The 19088-nt window shown below is 40.7% G+C and overlaps 1 protein-coding gene and 1 pseudogene across 5 annotated transcripts in view; one reads left to right on the top strand and one right to left on the bottom strand.

Annotated features, from left to right (window-relative positions):
• Nucleotides 1-19088, top strand: part of NR6A1 (nuclear receptor subfamily 6 group A member 1) — a 222642-nt gene that overhangs the window by 180033 nt on the left and 23521 nt on the right. For all 5 annotated transcript variants that reach the window (XR_012382199.1, XM_025888328.2, XM_025888329.2 and 2 more), the window contains 2 exons: nucleotides 7707-7949; nucleotides 17209-17264. Coding sequence is in view for 4 of the 5 variants with exons in the window: in XM_025888328.2 (XP_025744113.1) it covers nucleotides 7707-7949; nucleotides 17209-17264 (299 nt within the window). In the remaining variant the exon portion in view is untranslated. The remainder of the gene's footprint in view (nucleotides 1-7706; nucleotides 7950-17208; nucleotides 17265-19088) is intronic.
• Nucleotides 3679-4220, bottom strand: LOC112836519 (small ribosomal subunit protein eS19 pseudogene; annotated as a pseudogene).

Genomic DNA, 19088 nt, shown 5'->3' on the forward strand with positions numbered 1-19088 from the left:
GCAGTCGCTTAACCAACTGAGCCACCCAGGCGCCCCAGCAAGCTCCTTTTAGAATATTGCACAGGAACAAAATTGTGGGAAGATCAGGACTCTTTTACATATAGAGGAGTAGGATATAACCTGATAATATATCTGTGGACATTTCTGTGTAACTCATCTTGATAGTCTTGCTAAAGCTTAATGAACTATATTTGTATTGTCTGTTTTAGAAAGGAATCAGATTCTTCTCAGAGGAAACCCAAGTTGGAGAGAGGTTTCCAGCTCCATTTAAGACATGACTTTATATCCCAATTGTTTCTTCTTCCTTTACCCTCCTCTGCCTTCATTTGTCTAACTGGTAATCATACTTCAGAGCTCACCTCCTAGGAAATTTGTCATTACCGTCTCCTGCCACCAGACTAACTGAATAATCCTCTTCTGTGCTAATTTCTTAAAAGTTTTTTTTTAGGTTAAAAAAAAAAAAAGGCAGTTAAGCAATAACAATAGCGTCTAGTACCTAGGAGTTTACAAAGCTGTTTCATTCTAATACCATGAAGAATCTAGAGCTCCATGTCATTTATAGGCAATCTGTTAATTCCTTGATTCTTATAACAGGTATTTGAAGAAGGTACCATATTATCCACATTTTATAGACTAGAAACTGAGGTGCCTCTGGAGAGGTTAAGAAACTTTCCAAGGTAACACAGCTAGCAATTGACAGCCTAGATTTGAGCCCAAGAGTCTAACTCTAAAGCCCAAGTTCTTAGTCTCTATGTTCTAGTGCTTATGTTCAAGAGATTTGGAGCGCTGACAGTTGTCTCTTCCCTTTCCATCCCTGGGTTGAGGTTTACCTTGCCATAGACCCTGAGACCAACTCAACTTCCCCGCCCAGCCCCATTCTCCTGACTACCAGGCTGGTCTATTCACCTAGTCTCAATCTTTTCAATTAAAGTTTACAGTATAAAAGTTTAAAGTTCTTAAAAAACTGTCTTAGTTTCCACCCTCCTCTCTTCTTTTACTCTTGGGGACAGGGGCAAGAGAAAGATTCCAATAGTTTTTATTTTTGATGTTTGATTTTTTTCCTTAATACGTGAATTTTTGGAAAAATGAGTTGGTGTCCTAGCAACCTCCATGGTAACTAATGAGGTTTTTCTTTTTAATATTATTGTGAATGCATTGATTTTTATATTTGAAGTGTTTTAATTCATTGCTATCATTATTCTTCTTGATGCATAGGTTGCTCCATTTTAGGCCAGTGGGAGGCTTTTTATGTTGTTTCCTATATCCTTTTGACATGACCCCATTATTAGTCTTAGGTAGCACAACATTCAAACCTGGAATCAAACATTTCTCTAAGAAGTCTGGGCTCCTATTTATAGAAAATGGTATTTTCAAAGTTCACTATCTGAGTCCTTCTAGTACTGCTGATCAAGATAAACATTCAGCTTCTCTGATAAATTAGTAAGTCTTCCCTCTCCTACAGTATTTTTTACCCATTGCTGTTTTTGCAGATAGCAAACTACTTGTTCAGTTTCAAATACCTATCATTTTTCAAATCCTCAGCTTTTCATCAACTCCTCTGTCTCTTATCTTACTGACTTCTGAGCCCTACAGTTCCTATGATCCATAGTCTCCGATTTGAAGTACTTATTTGCCTGATTTTCTTTCCACTGTGTTTTGTGTAGAATAATACAGATTAATGACACAGAATTAATAGATTAACAGTGCTGAATTAGGGATGGTTATGAACATTTCCTTTGTGTTAGTCTCACTCTTCAGAATGCTGTACATGGTGTATGAATCTGAAATTTCAGTGAGTTATATGACACAGTCGTTTATGATATCCTTACAAATAAGATAGAGAAATGCAAGCCAAACTAGAGTGTCTACTCTAATTAAGAGACAAAGCGAACTGAGCATCTATTTCCAGAATGATAATGGTTAAGTCAGATTGGAAAAGGGGCTCTAACAGCTTGCTGGAAGGCCATATTCTGTATTGTTTTAAGGATGGAAATGAAAATAATCTAATACCATATATGGAGAAAAGGAGGTGGGAAAAATAACTAGTATACTGGATGGCAGGACTGGATCCCTAAAGATTTCAATAGGCCAGAATGACATACAGAATTTATTATCTAAAGATAACATTGATCAAGGACAAATACAAAGTCCTACCTTTGGGTTCAACATTTACCCTCCCAAGAATGGAGTAAGAAAGACATGGGTTGAGGCACCTGGCTGGCTCAGTTGGTAAAGCATGCAACTCTTGATCTAAGGATTGTAAATTTGAGCCCCATGTTGGGTGTAGAGATTACTTTAAAAATAAAAAATCTTAAAAAAAGAACTTCGTGGGTTAATAGTTCATTATATCTATGAACCAGATATGAATTAAGTGTAGGGAGGGGATTGGAAATAAGAGGTATGGAATTCTAATTCCAGTTCTACTGCTGACTGGTTGTATAACCAAAATTAAAGTTCTTTACCTTGTTAAGCTTCAATTTGCCTATTATAAAATGTGTAGCATTTTTACAGCACCAGTAATTATAAAATACTGTTTGTTTATACTGGTATTGATAACTGAAGAAACATATAAACAAAGCTAATTGAGTCTTAAATTATATTAAGAACCACCACACCCCCGCCCACCCCCGTTCAGTTCTGGATACTTTAAGAGATTTTGATACTATATGATTCATTAAGAAATAGGAGAAGAAAAAATTTTCAGTTGGGAACCCCATTTACCTTTAAATCTCTGAATGGTTGATCTATGAACTAGGTTAGATTATACATTTATTTTTTGCCCATGAGCACATAACTCAGGGCAGTGGGGAAAGCTTCAGGTTAACAGACTTTGGCTTAGTGTAAGAAAAAGCTTCTGAATCATTAAAACTGTCTAAAATGAAATGAATGGAATGAAGTATCTTATTGAGTCACTAAAGATGTGCAATTAGAGTGTGGAGCAACCCCTTGTTTTGGGATATCCTAGAGGGAATTCATGCCTTGGGTAAAGGTCTGCTCAAGGCAATTTCTAAGGTACTTTCTAACTCTAAGATTCCACGTTTCTGTAATGTGGGGATAATGATACCTCTCAGTTACTGTGATGAATAAGTAAGGCCATCCATGTAAAAAGTTCTTGAATGTTGCATGGGACACAATTAGTACTTACTAAATGTTCTTTGTGGTATCTATTAAAATAATCCTTGTCCTGGCCTGGTACAGGTGAGATAATGAATGTAAACATGCTTTAAGTATCCTTCAAGTTCTTTACAAGAATAGGAGATGCAGAAATCTATATCTGACATCTGGCAGGGCACCATTGGGATATTTTGCTTCAATGTATTTATTTACAAAGGGCTTGACTTTTTAACTTTTTTTTCCCAAGTAGGGAAGGGCCTGACTTACCTGCATATAGTATAGATAGATTTGCCTTGCTGTGGCCACAACATGTGGTGATTAGGTTCATAGACTTTGGGGGTTCCAGCCCAGCTCCCATACTTACTAGCTGGTGACTGCTGGAAAGTGGTATCACCTCATAATCTTCAGTTTCCTCTTCTGTAAAATAAGGGTACCTTATTTTTTATGATTCACCACAATAACATGTTAAGTTCTTGGTACAGAACCTGGTACCCAAGTGGTCAGTTAGCAATAGCTTCTCCTGTTTTTATGATCCTTTCCCACATGTTGTGAGGGAAGTTTGTAAAGTGCTTCGTTTTTTGTTTTTTTTTTTACGAACGAGGCAATTTATTGGCCCAGCATTTGCTCTAATGCTTCTTGTTGGCAGCTGCCACCTGTCCAGCGATTCTGTCCAGATCTCTCTGTCCCTGAGGTGTCAGTTTGCGGCCCCCATCTTGGTCCTTTTCCACCATTTTCAGCCCCTCTAGGGCTTGGAGGACCCTGCGGGCCACGCTCTTGGAGCCTCTACTGAAGTGGCTGGGCATGACCCCGTTTCTCTAACGTCCCCCGTAGATCTTGGTAATGGAGCCGACCCCAGCGCCGCCCCGGAAGTACAGGTGCTGTGCTGTGGAAGCAGCTCGTGTGTAGAACCAGTTCTCATCGTAGGGAGCAAGCTCTTTATGCTTGGCCAGCTTGACAGTGTCTACCCATTCAGGGACTTTCAGCTTCCCAGACTTCTTGAGGAAGGCTGCCAGAGCTCTGACGAACTCCTGCTGGTTCACGTCTTTTACAGTAACTCCAGGCATCATGTGGCCTCCGCGCTGCCAGCCAGGGGAAAGGGCTGTAAAGTGCTTCTTTGAGGGGCTTCACAGTTGATTGGGAGAGGGCCTTTCTCCTGTACTTTTGAGAGACTTCCTTCTGAATTAGTTCCTGGTCTGTGGCATAAGCCAGTGCTCCTTATAGAAACAGAAAATGACAGTAAGAATAGCTATGAAAGAGAAGCAGTCACAGGACTCAAAGGAAATCCAATCTGTGCCCATTGGTGGAGAAATAGTCCCACCTCGTCTTTGATCTCATCGTGGCCTTTTAAGTGCTCATGAAAAGAACAAGCAGTGTTACAAGACATAAGCAGATTCTTAATAGTTCTGTATTTGATTGTTGTTCATTGGGTCCTTTGCCCTGGATCCAGATGCTGCACAGAATGCCGTACAAATGCTTTCTGAAGAGGTTACTAAACTCCAGTTCTGATATTGGCAGATTAGGGTCAGCCACTTCCTTAAATGGACAAGTTCCTTAACTTTTTTTGAGATCTCCCTTTTCTCAATTACAAAAATCTAATAGCAGTCATATCCACCTTTGGGATTATGAGAATTATGTGACACAACACAAAACACAGTATTTAGTTATGGTCTGTACTCAGTAATGTCATAACTCTGAAGAAAGGGAGAAAGAGGTGGTGTGGTTCTTCTAGATATTGATTAATTATAACTATTTTTAAGTCTATTCTAGTAGACTTCTGGTTTATATTTTAATGTGTGTATATATATATGATATGTATCCTATATATGGTAGAATGTGAGATACATATATCTATAAATATATAGAAAGGTTATATATAATATTGAAGGTTTGAATTTAAAATGAGAAAATTTAAATTCTCTGTATCCAATCTAGATTTTTTTCACAGCATTCCATGTTCGTTCTATTTCTAAGCCCAATCAGCAACTCAAGCCCAGCACTCCAGGAAATCACATCCCACACATAGTACTATTGCTATGTCATTCATTTTGCCTGTTTGGCCTTTCCTGTTTTAGTTTTTTAATTCTCTGTTGTAACTTTGCTCTAATGTTTACCTTGCGCTTCCTTTGCATTTTCATTTATTTATTTATTTGTCCTTTGCATTTTTAAAAGAAAAAGAATGGTTATTACACCAGGGCCATTTTTATATTTTAACCAAATTTCTTTTAGTTGCAAATAACAAAAACTCATTTAAGTTAGTTCGAGAAAGAAAAAAGAAAAGAAGGTATTGTATTACAAAACATGGGAATGTCAGTTTGTCATGGTATGTCAATTTGCCCATAGTTAGGAAGTTCATCCAAGCCTTAGAAAGTCTTGGAAAGGTCTGTAACTAGGAAATACAGAGTCCTCAAGAACCTAGATGATTCCTTGTTCCATATCTATCTTTCTCTCTTTCCCTAACTGTGTGGTCTCCTGTATCTGCTTCTCTCTGCATAACTGCTGTTTGCTGTGTGACTTTGGGCAAGAGCCTTAATATATATGTCTGTTGCCCTGTATGAAAAAAATACTATGTATTAGTTTCCTGTGCTGCTGTTAAAAATTACCACAAACTTGTTCTCTCACAGTTCTGGAACCAGAAGTTCAAAAGTCATGTGAAAATAAGGTGGGCAGAGCCACACTTCCTCCAGAGGCTCTAGGGGAGAATTCATTCCTTGCCTCATCCAGTTTGTAGTGGAAGCCACTCCTTGGCTTCGGCTACCTTCTGCCTGTTTTCACATCGCCTTCTCCTCTGTGTGTACATGTGTGTGCACATGCATGCTTGTTCTCCTCTTCCGTTTATATCAAATCTCCTTCTGTCTTTCTCTTTTTAAAAAAAAGACATGTGTGATTGCAAGTAGGGTTCACCTTTATAATCCAGAATAATCTCCCAATCCAAGATCCTTAATCACATCTGCAAAGATCCCTTTTCCTTACAAGATAATATTTACGGGTTCCAGGGATCAGGACCTGATATATTTGGGTGGCCATTATCCAGCCTACTACAAATAGGGATCATAAAGACATCTCCAATTTGGCATATAATAAAGGTTGCCTAAATGCTAGTCTCCTGCCTTCTCTACATCTCTCCTGTGTACTGCCAGGCTCTTCCTGTCACATTGCTTTCAAATACTTTTCTTTTCAGGAATGTTATTATCACATTAAGTGTGGACCTGTTAGAATAATAATGATAATGAAAATAATAGCTGTCATTTATTAAATGTCCATTGTAGCCCAAGCATTGTGCTGAGTCCTTTATTTATGTATGTAGGCACTGTTATAATCCCCATTTTACTGATGAGAGAAACTAGGTTCAGAGAGGTGAAGTAACTTAATTTGCCCTAGTTCAGGGAGCTGGTAAGTGTCAGAACTGGGATTTAAATAAGGATCTCTCAAACTCTTTGGGATATGTTCTTAATCATTATATCTTGCCTGTTAGGAGTGTGGTTCAAATCTCAGGTTTCTTGCCTTGGCCTCTGATCAAAACCTTTTCTTGGAGGTTGTACCTGCTAGCAAGATCTGACATCACAGTTCACCAGGGCACTTTTTTATCATACGCCTGTTCTTTGGCGGTTGCTTGATCCTGAGTAAGTGAAATTTGAGGGAAGAGGAAGTTAGAGAGTTATATTCCAGCCTGAATTTCCTCTTTGACTAACTTGTTTGTTGCGAGGCAGTAAGTTCCTTGACTGTGGGGATCATGATGATTTACCCAGTACCCAGTACCCAGTACCAAACACAGGGCCTGGACACAGAGTAGATGTTCTGCTAGAACGTAAGCTTCACCAGGGACTTTCATTCACTGCTGTAGCCATGCCTTTTACAACAGTGCCTAGAATAGAATAGTTGTCCAATATCTATTTGTTGAATAGGTAGAAGACTGGTTGGCTGGCTGGGCCTGGTTAAAACTTCTTCACTGGTTAATAATTATAACTTTCATTTACTAGGTATATGCCATTTGCTGGGCACTTACATAAATTATCAGTAATCACCTTATCACCTTTCTACAGGGTAGAAGTAAGTGATGGGCTGTGGCTGAGGAAGGTGAGGGAGAGAGAGGAGTCAGGGCTATCTCCCAAGTTTCTGACGTGGATACTGGTCCAAGTGATGATGAAACCCAGGGAGAGGAGCATGAGTTATTTTTTAAAATAGGCTGTGTTTGTGATATCTGCAGGTAGATGCAAGGGTTTGTTCCTTGGACAAAGGCTCTAAAAATGACCCCTGTTTGCCAGTTAGCCGGGAAAGAGTGATGTTCTTGATCTTCCCAGGGCAAGGTTGCTTATTTTATTTTATTATTTTTTTAAAGATTTTATTCATTTATTTGACAGAGAGAGACACAGTGAGAGAGGGAACACAAGCGGAGGGAAGTGGCAGAGGGAGAAGCAGGCTTCCCGCCGAGCAGGGAGCCCGATGCAGGGCTTGATCCCAGGACCCTGGGACCATGACCTGAGCCGAAGGCAGACGCTTAACGACTGAGCCACCCAGGCGCACCAAGGTTGCTTATTTTAGAACTGCAGGCTTAAAGCCATTATTTCCATGTGTTCTAATTTGAATATGTTCAGTTTCTGTTCCAGATGATCGGGCTGAACAACGAACCTGTCTCATTTGTGGGGACCGTGCTACAGGCTTGCACTATGGGATCATCTCCTGTGAGGGCTGCAAGGGATTTTTCAAGAGGAGCATTTGCAACAAGCGGGTATATCGGTGCAGTCGTGACAAGAACTGTGTTATGTCTCGGAAGCAGAGGAACCGATGCCAGTACTGCCGCCTGCTCAAATGCCTCCAGATGGGGATGAATCGGAAGGGTGAGTGGTGCTTGGGGCTCGACTACCCACTTTACCATCACTTTACCGTTAGGGTTAGCTATTAAGCCATGGAATTTTTCATTTCCCGAACCTGCCCCCACTATATGCCAGGTCTTGTACTGTGTACTCATAAACCCAAGACACATTTGACACAGTTCCTGCCCACAGGGATTTCCCAGAGTAGGTGGGGAGAAAGACTAGTGAGATGTTAAGGATTCTGTGAGAATGAATTCACAGGTTCCAACTGGCAAGACCCCAACTGACAATCAAGTCCTAACTCGGATCAATATACTCCACTAGTTCTTTCAGAGCATGATGACAGGAAGTAGGAATTTTAGATGAAGAGGCAGAAAGGCACTATGTCACCTGAATGTGGTATCATTTTGCTTGCTGGAATCATGGCATACTCAGAGGTTAGGCATGCCCAGAAACCTGCATCCAGGTTGGTGAAGAATTTGGGATTTATTGGGAAGTTCTCCAAGAGCCATTAGCCTGAGATTATGTTAATAAACCAATATTCTAAGAGGATTAATCCAGGAGGCCGGCTTTGAAGAATGGATTGGTGTGGGGAGAGCAGAAAGGCCACCTAGAAAGTTTTTAGAAGAATCCAGAAGAAAGATATGAAGAATCTGACGGAGGGGCAGGAAATGTGGGAAGATGTGGAGAAGCTTACCTGATAGGAGTTGATAACATACTCGGTGTTAGGCAACACCAGAAGTTGAAGTTGCAGATTTGGATTAATAGTAATGACCCCACCAGAAAAAAAAAAAAATCTAAAAAGCAGGTGGGGCAAAATGTTGGCCTTGGCAGTGCATTGTTTGAGGTATCTAAGAAGGACACATACAATGTCCACCAGGGAATTTGGATATGTAGGGCTGGAACTAAGGTGAAAAATCCTGCCTTCGAGTAGAAGTTTGTGGAACCATTTGCAATCAGATGGCAAAATTTTGTTCGTGGGTAGAAATCACCCAGAGAGAACTTGGATACAGAAGAGGGTGAGGGCCAATGTCAGAAATTCAGAGTATTCTCATAGAGGGTAGAGGGTAGTACAGTACAGTTCAGTAGAAAGAATGGAGGCAGAGGTTGGTGGCAGACTAGCTCTGTGACCTTGCACAGTTTGCTTTATGTCTCTAATGCTCAATGATCTTACTTTTAAAATAGTATGATAAAACTTTAACCTTTCAGAGTTCTGTAGAGGATTAAATATGACAATGTATATATAAAATACTACTCAGCAGGGTACTAGGGGTTCATAATAGTAATATATAGGGGTAGGAGTTAGATTTGGCGAACTATTCAAGTTGGTTTTGTCACATTAATAAATGCAGACAACCAGATATACTTCAGACTGTTTTTTTATTGTATGTGGGATAAGAAGAATCTTTTGAAAACTTGCCCATTAGGAAGAAAGGTAAGAAAGTTATAAAACAGCATTTAGATAAATTTAGGTCATTTATAATTTATAATACTAATATTTGTTGATTACTATGTATATCAGAAACTCTTATACACTTTCTATGCATTATCTCCTTGAAAATGTACAAACCTATTATTAAATATTACCGTGAGTTTAGGGGCACCTGGCTGGCTTAGTTGGTGGAGTGTGCAACTCTTGATCTTGGGGTCATGAGTTCAAGCCCTACATTGGGTGTAGAGATTACTTAAAAATAAAATCTTTAGGGGCGCCTGGGTGGCTCAGTCCTTAAGCATCTGCATTCAGCTCAGGTCATGATCCCAGGGTCCTGAGATCAAGCCCTGCATAGGGCTCCCTCCTCAGCGGGAAGCCTGCTTCTCCCTCTCCCTCTCCCCCTGCTGTGTTCCCTCTCTCGCTGTCTCTCTCTCTCTCTGTCAAATAAATAAAATCTTAAAATAAATAAATAAAATAAAATAAAATCTTTAAAAAAATACTCCCCTCAGTTTATAGATGCAGCTTGGGGAGGTAAAATGACTTACCGGTAGATAGGTTAGTGGTGATTATATTGATAATAATTATTAGGTTTGTTATTAATCAAGCAGAGTTTGTACCTAACCACGTGGACAACATGTCTACGTATGGCATAGCAACTTGCATGATGGAATGCCCTGTGTTTACTGGATGATAAATACCTATAAGAGGGCATTTAAAAACTTAACAACTTTGTCCTCTGTGTTTCTAATCTCATCTTCTGTCTGGAACTTACTGTGCCTCAAACCTGCTTCGCATTATCCTGCCTGTGTTCAGGTTCTTTCCTTTGCCTAGGAGTCCTCTCCCTTCCCCGCTCTTTCCCAGCCATCAGTACCAAACAGGTGACGCCTTGAAGAGAGAGTCTATGGGCATCTACCCCCTTTCATATGATTTGGTCTCGGTCTCGTTTTCTCATTTCCCTTTTTTGTCTTCACTGTATTTTATCAAAGCATATTTATGGGTTGCCTTCTTGACTACCCTCTGATGTTTCATCCTGCTTATTCAGTTGGAGTGTGAGACTCTGGGGCTTCTAACCAAACTCTCCTATTTCAGGGAAGAAGAAGCTTAACTTAATTCCTGTAACCATAGCAGGGAGAAGATGACACCTGGAGTGTGAGGGGTGGGAACTGCCTTCCTGTGTCCGTTTTCGTGCATTACAAGATGGCTTAGTTGCCTTGTGAAGGCTGCCTCCCAGAGAGAAACCCTGCCACCTCCTGGCTGGTGCTGAGAAAGCAGAATTAAAATTACAGTTGCCATTGAATATTTTTGAATTGATGTAACTGTCCCATATGGAACTGTAGTGTTCGACATAATTTTATGCATTTGTCAAAACCTATAGAAATATATGCCACTAAAGAATTGAATTTTACTGTATATAAATTTGTTTAAAAGCAACCAGTATAGAGGGAAAGACAGAATGTAGACTGTGATAAATGAATCTAACTGATATTACAAATAAATCACATAGCCACACTGAAGGAAATGGGAGAGAAAGAAGCCAACCTTGGGAAATAGTGTTTTGACTGTATCCTGTATACCGTAGGGCTGAAGATAAAAAGAACTGTATACAAACAAAGCTGTCTAGTTTGTAAATTTATTTCTGTCAAGATTATGGGTTGGGAATTCTGTCACTACTTTATTTGTATACTCGGGTTGAACAAACAAGTGAATATATTGTTGATAATGAGAGTCGAATTTCTCGCATCAGAGAAAAAAGTTAGAAATCAGGAAAGGGGAAGGCTAAACAAACCTCTGGTGCTAGATTGGAAGCATCAATATGTACTCATGTTTAGAAAAAAAAATTTTAGAAAAACCAGATCCTGGTTTCCAAATATCAATAAAGGGAATCAGAACTCTTTGGAGAAGGGGTTGATTCTAGAGTTGAGGTAGGGAAAATATAAGATGAGCCTGGAGCATCTGGTGGTGCCAGAAAGTTAGAATGTGCTATATTTTTTTTAAAAAGAGGGGTCAGGGCATTATCAAAAGGTCATAGACGTCAACCTGAAAGCACTTCCAATAGCCAAAGCTGGAACAACTTGAGCAACAAAATAACTATATATTAGTTTATAACCCAAAGAAAAAAATATCCATTAGTTCATACTGATAGAACTAACTGAATAGAGGAGTGATAGTTCTTTCTTATAGAAGAATTCCAATTAATAAGTGTAGAAGGCATGAGGGAAATAGAAAATCACCATTAAAACACACAATAACAATTGCTGTAGGCAGGATTGACTTATGGATGCTAAAATAAGAGCATAGTTTTAAACGGAAGCAGAGTATTTGCATAGCCCCAGAATATTTAGTAATTACACAGGGAAAAATAGTAAGTTTCATTAGAGAATTCTGACAGATACCACTTTAGCCAAGTAAGCAAGGTCAATATCACCAGTGTATTTACACTGGCATCATATGCCCCCTGATGATATCGTAGGGGCACGTATACACACAGGGATGGATTCGTTCCCAGTCTGCTCATGGGAAAACAGGCAAACCCAAATTGAAAGACATTCTTCTAAATAACTTTTTTCCCCACAGATTTTATTTATTTGACAGAGAGAGAGTACGCACGCACACGCACAAGCCGGGGGAGCGGCAGGCAGAGGGAGAGGGAGAAGGCAGGGAGCCCGATGTGGGGCTCAATCCCAGGACCCTGGGATCATGATCTGAGACAAGGGCAGACACTTAACTGACTGAGGCACCCAGGTGCCCCCCAAATAACTGACATTATACAGAATAATCTCAAAAGTGTCAGGGTCACAAAAGACAAGGAAAGACTAAGAAAGATTGAAGGAAACTATGGAGACGTGACAACTCTATGCAATGTGGGATCCAAGATTGGATTCTGGAATGGAAGTGGACATCAGTGGGGAAATCTGAATAAAGTTTATACTTTGGTCAATATTATTATACCAAAGTTAATTTCTTAGTTTTGATGAATAGTCTGTGGTTATATAAGATGTTAACAGATGGGGAAGCTGGGTATAGAGTATATAGGAATTCTCCACCTTTTTTTTTTTTTTTTTTGCAACTCTTCTGTAAGTCTAAACTTACCTCGAAATTTAAAAACAAAATGTTCAAAAAAATTTAGCTGACATGTATGAGTCAGCCTTCTCTTGTCCCTCATTTCTGGACATAGATATCTCTTCATACCTGGAATTTGGCTAGTCAGGGATTTACTTGGAAGACAGTGAGGGAAATTTAAATAAGGGTGGTGAGTAGAGGCTGGGCCCCATCTGTCCATCTTCACTGCTACTCCATCACGCCCCAGACACCTACTGCTCACCCATCTTGCAGCCTTCAGGATAGATTCTGGCTCCTCACAATGGTTCCCAAAGCCCCTGTGACTGGCATCAGCCCCTTCACCCCTTCTCCCTGAGCTGCTCCCCGTACAGGTCACAGTCCTTCCTAGTTCTCCAAAAACTCAGTGCTGTTTCATGTTTGGGGGGCTCTGCACAGGTGGTTTCATCTCCCTGGAGGGCGTACCCCTCCTCTTCATGTGCTTACATGTACTTTTCTTTGGAGGCTCAGCTTTTCTTTGTAACGGCCTCTAAGCAGCTTTCTCTGACACCACCCCTCACCAGAAAGCCGACCCTCCTTGACTTCCACAGCCCCCTTTGCCCTCTGCCATAGCCCCAGTCGCCTTGTGCTAGCTTTCTGTTCCCCCCATTATTAGACCATGTGCCCCTCAAGGGCTCTGTCGAGTCCCACTTTCCTTGTGTCCTTTACCAGTTAACCCAGTTAGGTAAGATGCTTTCTGGTTTGGTGGATTCCCTGTGGTGGGGGGCCAGAGCACCAAGTGGGATAGGGGAGATATTGTTAATTTCATCAGCGGCAAGCGGAAGATACACTGAGCCTCATGAGGGAATTTACCCAGTACAGAAATTATGTGGGGGGAAAAAAGAAATTATTTGAGAATGTTTAAAACTCCTTTAACTTTGTTGTCTCATAACTTACTAGTCAACTAGTTAAAAAGTAAAAAGTTAAGGAAAACTTCTTGGAAGAGGCTGATGTTTATAGAATCGCATTGTGAGAATGATGAATGACTCTGTAGCATTGCCATACTGCTTTACCAGGATTAAAATGGAGCACCAAGAAACCTCAGGCAGAGAATATTTGAGCAGAATCTTGAAGGCATAGACGCTCAGGCTTCTTACAAATTTAAATAAGTATTGATTTAATTGATTGATTGTAATCTCCACACCCAGTGTGGGGTTTGAATTTACAATCCCAAGATGAAGAATTGCATGCTCCTCCGACTGAGCCAGCCAGGCATCCCTTAAGAGCTTTTTATTTTATTTTATTTTATTTTTAGAGATTTTATTTATTTGACAGAGAGAGACACAGCGAGAGAGGGAACACAAGCAGGGGGAGTGGGAGAGGGAGAAGCAGGCTCCCCACTGAGCAGGGAGCCCGATGTGGGGCTTGATCCCAGGACGCTGGGATCATGACCTGAGCCGAAGGCACGACTGAGCCACCCAGGCGCCCCCCTTAAGAACTTTTTAAAAAACAACTCCCCTCCTCCCTCTCTCCAAACATGAGAGAGAGAAAAAGGAAGGAGGGAGGGGAAGGGAGGGAGAGAGAGAAAGTGTATGTGTTTATATATTTTTTCTTAACTATTTGGGAGGAAGTTAAAGATATTGTTCCTCTTTGTTTTCTAACATAACCAGAGCACTATTATCAAATCAGTAAATTTAACATGGCATAATACTGTAATCTAATTAGCAGACCTTATTCAAATTTCACCATGTGATTCAAAATCCTTTGTAGCAGTGTATTTTTTGTGATCTAGGAGCCAATCCAGGATCATGCATTACATTTAGCTTTTATGTCTCTTCCGTCTCCTTTAATCTGAAATGATTCCTCATCCTTTTTTTTTTCCTCGAATAACATTGTTAATTTTGAAGAAGACAAGTAGAATATTCCTCAACTTGGGCTTGTCAGTTTCCTCACAGTTACATTCAAGTTATGCATTTTTGACAAGAATGCCACAACAGCGACGTTGTGTCCTTTTAGTGCATTCTATCAAGAGCGCATGGTATAGCTTTGCCCTACTATTGGTCATGTTAACTTGAGTCACTTGATTGAGGTGATATCCCTTAGGTAAGGTGATGTTGCCAGATTTTTCCACTGTAAATTTTCTGAGTAGAGGCAACAACATGTGTGGAGGTAAAACTGTGTAAAACAGCATGACATGTTCAAAGACTAGCGCCTGGGTGGCTCAGTCATTAAGCGTCTGCCTTTGTCTCAGGTCATGGTCCCAGGGTCCTGGGATCGAGCCCCACATCTGACTTCCCTGCTCTGCGGGAGGCCTGCTTCTCCCTCTCCCACTCCCCCTGCTTGTGTTCCCTCTCTCGCTGTGTTTCTCTCTGTCAAATAAATAAATAAAATCTTAAAAAAAAAAAAAAAGATAGTTGTCTGTAGTTACAGTGTAATGTTTGTGGCAAGAGATGAAGATGGGGAACCCCAGAAGAACCAGATCATGGGAGTGTCTTGAATGCTAAGCTTTAGGGAGCTTGGGTTGAGTCCATAGACCAAAGGGAGCCACCAGTGGGTTTTGAGCAGGACTTTGATGTAGTTAGCTTTGTGTCTTACTCTCCTTTCTGTTTCTGGGTTTGGTTTGGCTGCCCAAGCCTAAGTGAGGAATGGTAGGTACATGAGTTCCAGAGCAGAAAAAGTATTTGTACTTCTTTTAAGCAGATAGAAGAACTATAGCTGCTGCCACTCAGACTTGGATAAGAGATACAGCAAAACCATTCCTGTGACCTTGCACCCAGAAGCCCTTTGTTTTTGTTTTTTTTCTAAATCAGTTCACTACAAGAAAGATTCTCAGCGCCGTTGAAAAACTTGCTCTTAGCTCAGTATAGCATCAAGGAACAGGCAAAGAATTAGAGGACCTAAACTAAAATTCCCCACTCTTGTCAGTTCTTCCCTGAATGGTCTTGAACAAATCCCTTTACCTCTCTGAGCTTCAGGTTTTTTCATCTCTAAACTACATAGATAATAATAATGTATACCTTCCAAGAATCAAATGTGATACCATATATGTGAATACATTATAAGCTTTAAAATATGATCCAAGTTTTTGTTTTAACAGAGGCACTGTGACACATTGTATTATTTCCCACACTTCAGGCAGTTTCATGCCATCTCCACAAATTTTACAGTCTTTGACCAAACCAGTACTATTGTTTATATTCTTTATTTTTTTAAAAAGATTTTATTTATTTGAGTGGGAGAGCAAGAGAGAGTGAGCACAAGTGGGGTGAGGGGCAGAGGGAGAAGCAGACTCCCCACCGAGCAGGAAGCCCGATGTGAGGCTTGATCCTGGGACTCTGGGATCCTGACCTGAGCCGAAGGCAGACGCCCAACCAACTGAGCCACCCGGGCACCCCTATATTCTTATTTTGTTTGTTAGTTAGTTTTTTAAAGATTTTATTTATTTATTTGACAGAGAGAGACACAGTGAGAGAGGGAACACCAACAGGGGAAGTAGGAGAGTGAGAAGCAGGCTCTCTGCTGAGCAGGGAGCCCTTTGCGGGGACCTGGGATTATGATCTGAGCCAAAGGCAGACTCTTAGCAGACTGAACCACCGAGATGTCCCAAAAACTGGATTTAGACCCAAGCTTGTCTAATTCTGAAATGTGTAATCCTCTAAGGATACCAAGGATGATGTCTGCTTTAAGGAAAAGGAACTTCCTGTTAGCCTTTCAGTTACCACAGGAACTGAGCATTATGCTTGGAACCCTCAACCCTGCCCCAAGAACTTTCTAGATTCTTCATGTTAATTTTTTTGGAAGCAGGTATATTATTTATATATGTATATATATATATACATGTATATGTGTGTGTACATATATATGTATATGTATATGTAGCAAAGCTTACTCTCACATGATGCTGTTAGCTTATCTTCTGTTGTTAACGTTGCCTCCTCCAAGCTAGCCTCCACAGCGGCCATCACAAAGATTTTTTGAAAATGCTGACCTGACCACATCCATCTCCTGCATTCCATCTTATCCTCAGCTTCCTCTGCTGAAGTCCATACTCTTACCCTAACATTAAAGGCTATCTATGATCTGGCCCCAGTTGGCCTCTCCAACATCCATCTTCATCTCTTGGTACTCTACACACAGGCACACACACACACACACACACACACACACACACACACAAATGAGTTGAGGGGGAGGGGCAGAGGAAGAGGGAGAGAGAGAATCCCAAGCAGGCTCCACATCCAGTGCAGAACCCTACACAGGGCCCAATGTCACAACCCCGAGATCATGCCCTGAGCCAAAACCAAGAGTCTGATGCTTAACTGATTGAGCCACCCAGGCACCCCTTTACTGACTGCTTATAGAGAGAGAAACGAATCAGACCAAAATTTTGATTAATTTAAAAAAAATTTGTTCTTCTCATCCTATAAATTAGACTCAAACTTAGCCTGGAAATAAAAAATACTTTCTTTAAAAATGGAAATATTCTTTCTATCCTTCTCTTCACATGCATCATCCTGTTGGGATATTTGTAACTGTGCACAGGACTATTAATAATGCTGTCACCTTTGCTCAGCATATTAAATGCATGCAGGGTGTGCAGTATGTGTCCATTGCCCTGGGGGCCCAGAAGTATCTGTTGCCTATGAGGTAGCCTGGAATAATGGAAAGAGTATATACTTTGGGTCCAGAGAGACCTCTGTTTTAATCTTGATTTCACCAATTATTACCTCGTGCTTTTGGCCAAGTAAGTTCTCTTTTTGTGCCTAGATTTCTGTGGGTATGCTTTTGACCGTCTTGACTTATGTTTCCTTCCAGCAATCAGAGAAGATGGCATGCCTGGAGGCCGAAATAAGAGCATTGGGCCCGTCCAGGTGAGTTCTAGGCCTCAGTCTTTCTGATCCATCTTGGAAGCCCAGTGCTTCCAGTGTTCCTGTAACTACTTAACCTTGATCTTCTCATCTCCTGTTGGGGGGGCAGCCATCTTGCTTTCATTCCCATAAAATTGCTTTTAGAGCCTGGTTATGAAAGTGCTTTGAAAATTTTAAATATGTAACATAATGATTAAAGCTCGTCTTGTGATTCCCTTAACCGTTCCCAAGGATATCACAGGAAGTGAACCCGATTCTGGTTCTGAACCATCCAGAGGATTTTTTATGTCATTCACTCAAGGTTGTCAATAACTTAGCCTGGCAGAAATCAGTAAGACTACTTTGCTGTTCAATGTCTCTAAAGATATATCAGCAGAAAGTTCATTGCCTTACTTGTAGAGTAGGAATGATAAATACCTATTCAGTCTCACAAATATTTAAATACTTACTGTGGGCAGGTCCTTTGTACTGTGAACTCAGTCTAGTGGGAGAGACAGATGTGTAAACAGACATCAGAGTATAGTGAGTGGTAACAGAGGATGCCCAGGGAGTACAGAAAGGAGGGACTTCTTTTTTTTTTTTTGAATTGGAGCCGTGGTTGGGAACTGAAGACATTCAGGAAGCCTTCCTAGAGAAGGTAAAGTTTGAATTGAGTCTTGAAGGAAAAGGAGGAATTAGCTATTCTGGGAAGGGTTGGGTAGCCAAATATCTTCTTATTACTGCTAGACAGAACAGACTTTAAAAAGACCACGAGATGAATCTTTAAGGAATCACAGGAAGTTGATGCAGTTAGGCTGGAGTGCTGGGCACAGGTAGTGGAGTGGCAGAAGATAAGGCAGATTCCTTGAGTTTGGAGTCTGTTCTCTAAAGAACAGCCTTCAGCTATCTTTGATTATAACTTCTTAGGTAAAGCCTTTGTAGGGCCAGCCTATGCCAACTTGTTCTTACTTTCCAACGGAAGAACTTCACAAAGGTAGAAAATTGGATCTGTTTATGGGCCAATAAGTGAATCCCTCAGCACACTAGTGAGTGTAAGACCATGCCTCAAGGATTATTGGTGTGGACCAAGAGACAACTACTAAAAGCTTTTAGGTAGAGAGAGAGACATGGTCAGATTTGCATTTTAAAAAGATCATGCTAGGGGCATCTGGGTGGCTCATTGGTTGAGTGACTCACTCTTGATTTCAGCTCAGGTCATGATCTCAGGGTCATGGGATCAAGCCTCACATCAGGCTCCTTACTCAACAGGGAGTCTATTGGAGATTTTCTCTCTCCCTCTCCTCCCCTGCCCCCCACCCCCGCAGTGCTCTCTTTCTTTCTCTAAAATAAATAAATAAATCTTTTAAAAAAGAAATTATAAAATTACAATTAAAAAAAAAGGGGGGTGCCTGGGTGGCTCAATTGGTTAAGCAGTCTGCCTTTGGCTCAGGTCATGATCCCAGGGTCCTGGGATTGAGCTCTGCATCAGGCTCCCTGCTCAGTGGGGAGCTGCTTCTCCTTCTCCCTCTACTGCTCCCCCTGCTTCTGCTCTCTTTCTCTATCTCTGTCAAATAAATAAAAATAAAAAAAGATCATCCTAGCAATAGAAATGATTTGTGAAGAGCTGGGTAAGTGTCTGTGAAACTGGGAGCAGAGAAAAAGCAGTTCAGAGGGTTTTACGGAAGTCCAGCCAAGAGATATAGATAGTGGTTTTAAGTAGAGCGATGATAGTACAATTTGAAGGGGAGAGAATTAGGTTCAAGAGAGATTTAATAGGTAAAATTGATAGGATTTATCCAGTTGAATGTGAGGGAATGAGAGAAAGACAGAAATTCATAGTTGTTTTGA

This window comes from Callorhinus ursinus, unplaced genomic scaffold (genome assembly GCF_003265705.2).
Source record: "Callorhinus ursinus isolate GAN/ISIS: 27379988/994484 unplaced genomic scaffold, GSC_fseal_2.0 scaffold24, whole genome shotgun sequence".
NCBI classification, from domain to species: Eukaryota; Metazoa; Chordata; class Mammalia; order Carnivora; family Otariidae; genus Callorhinus; species Callorhinus ursinus.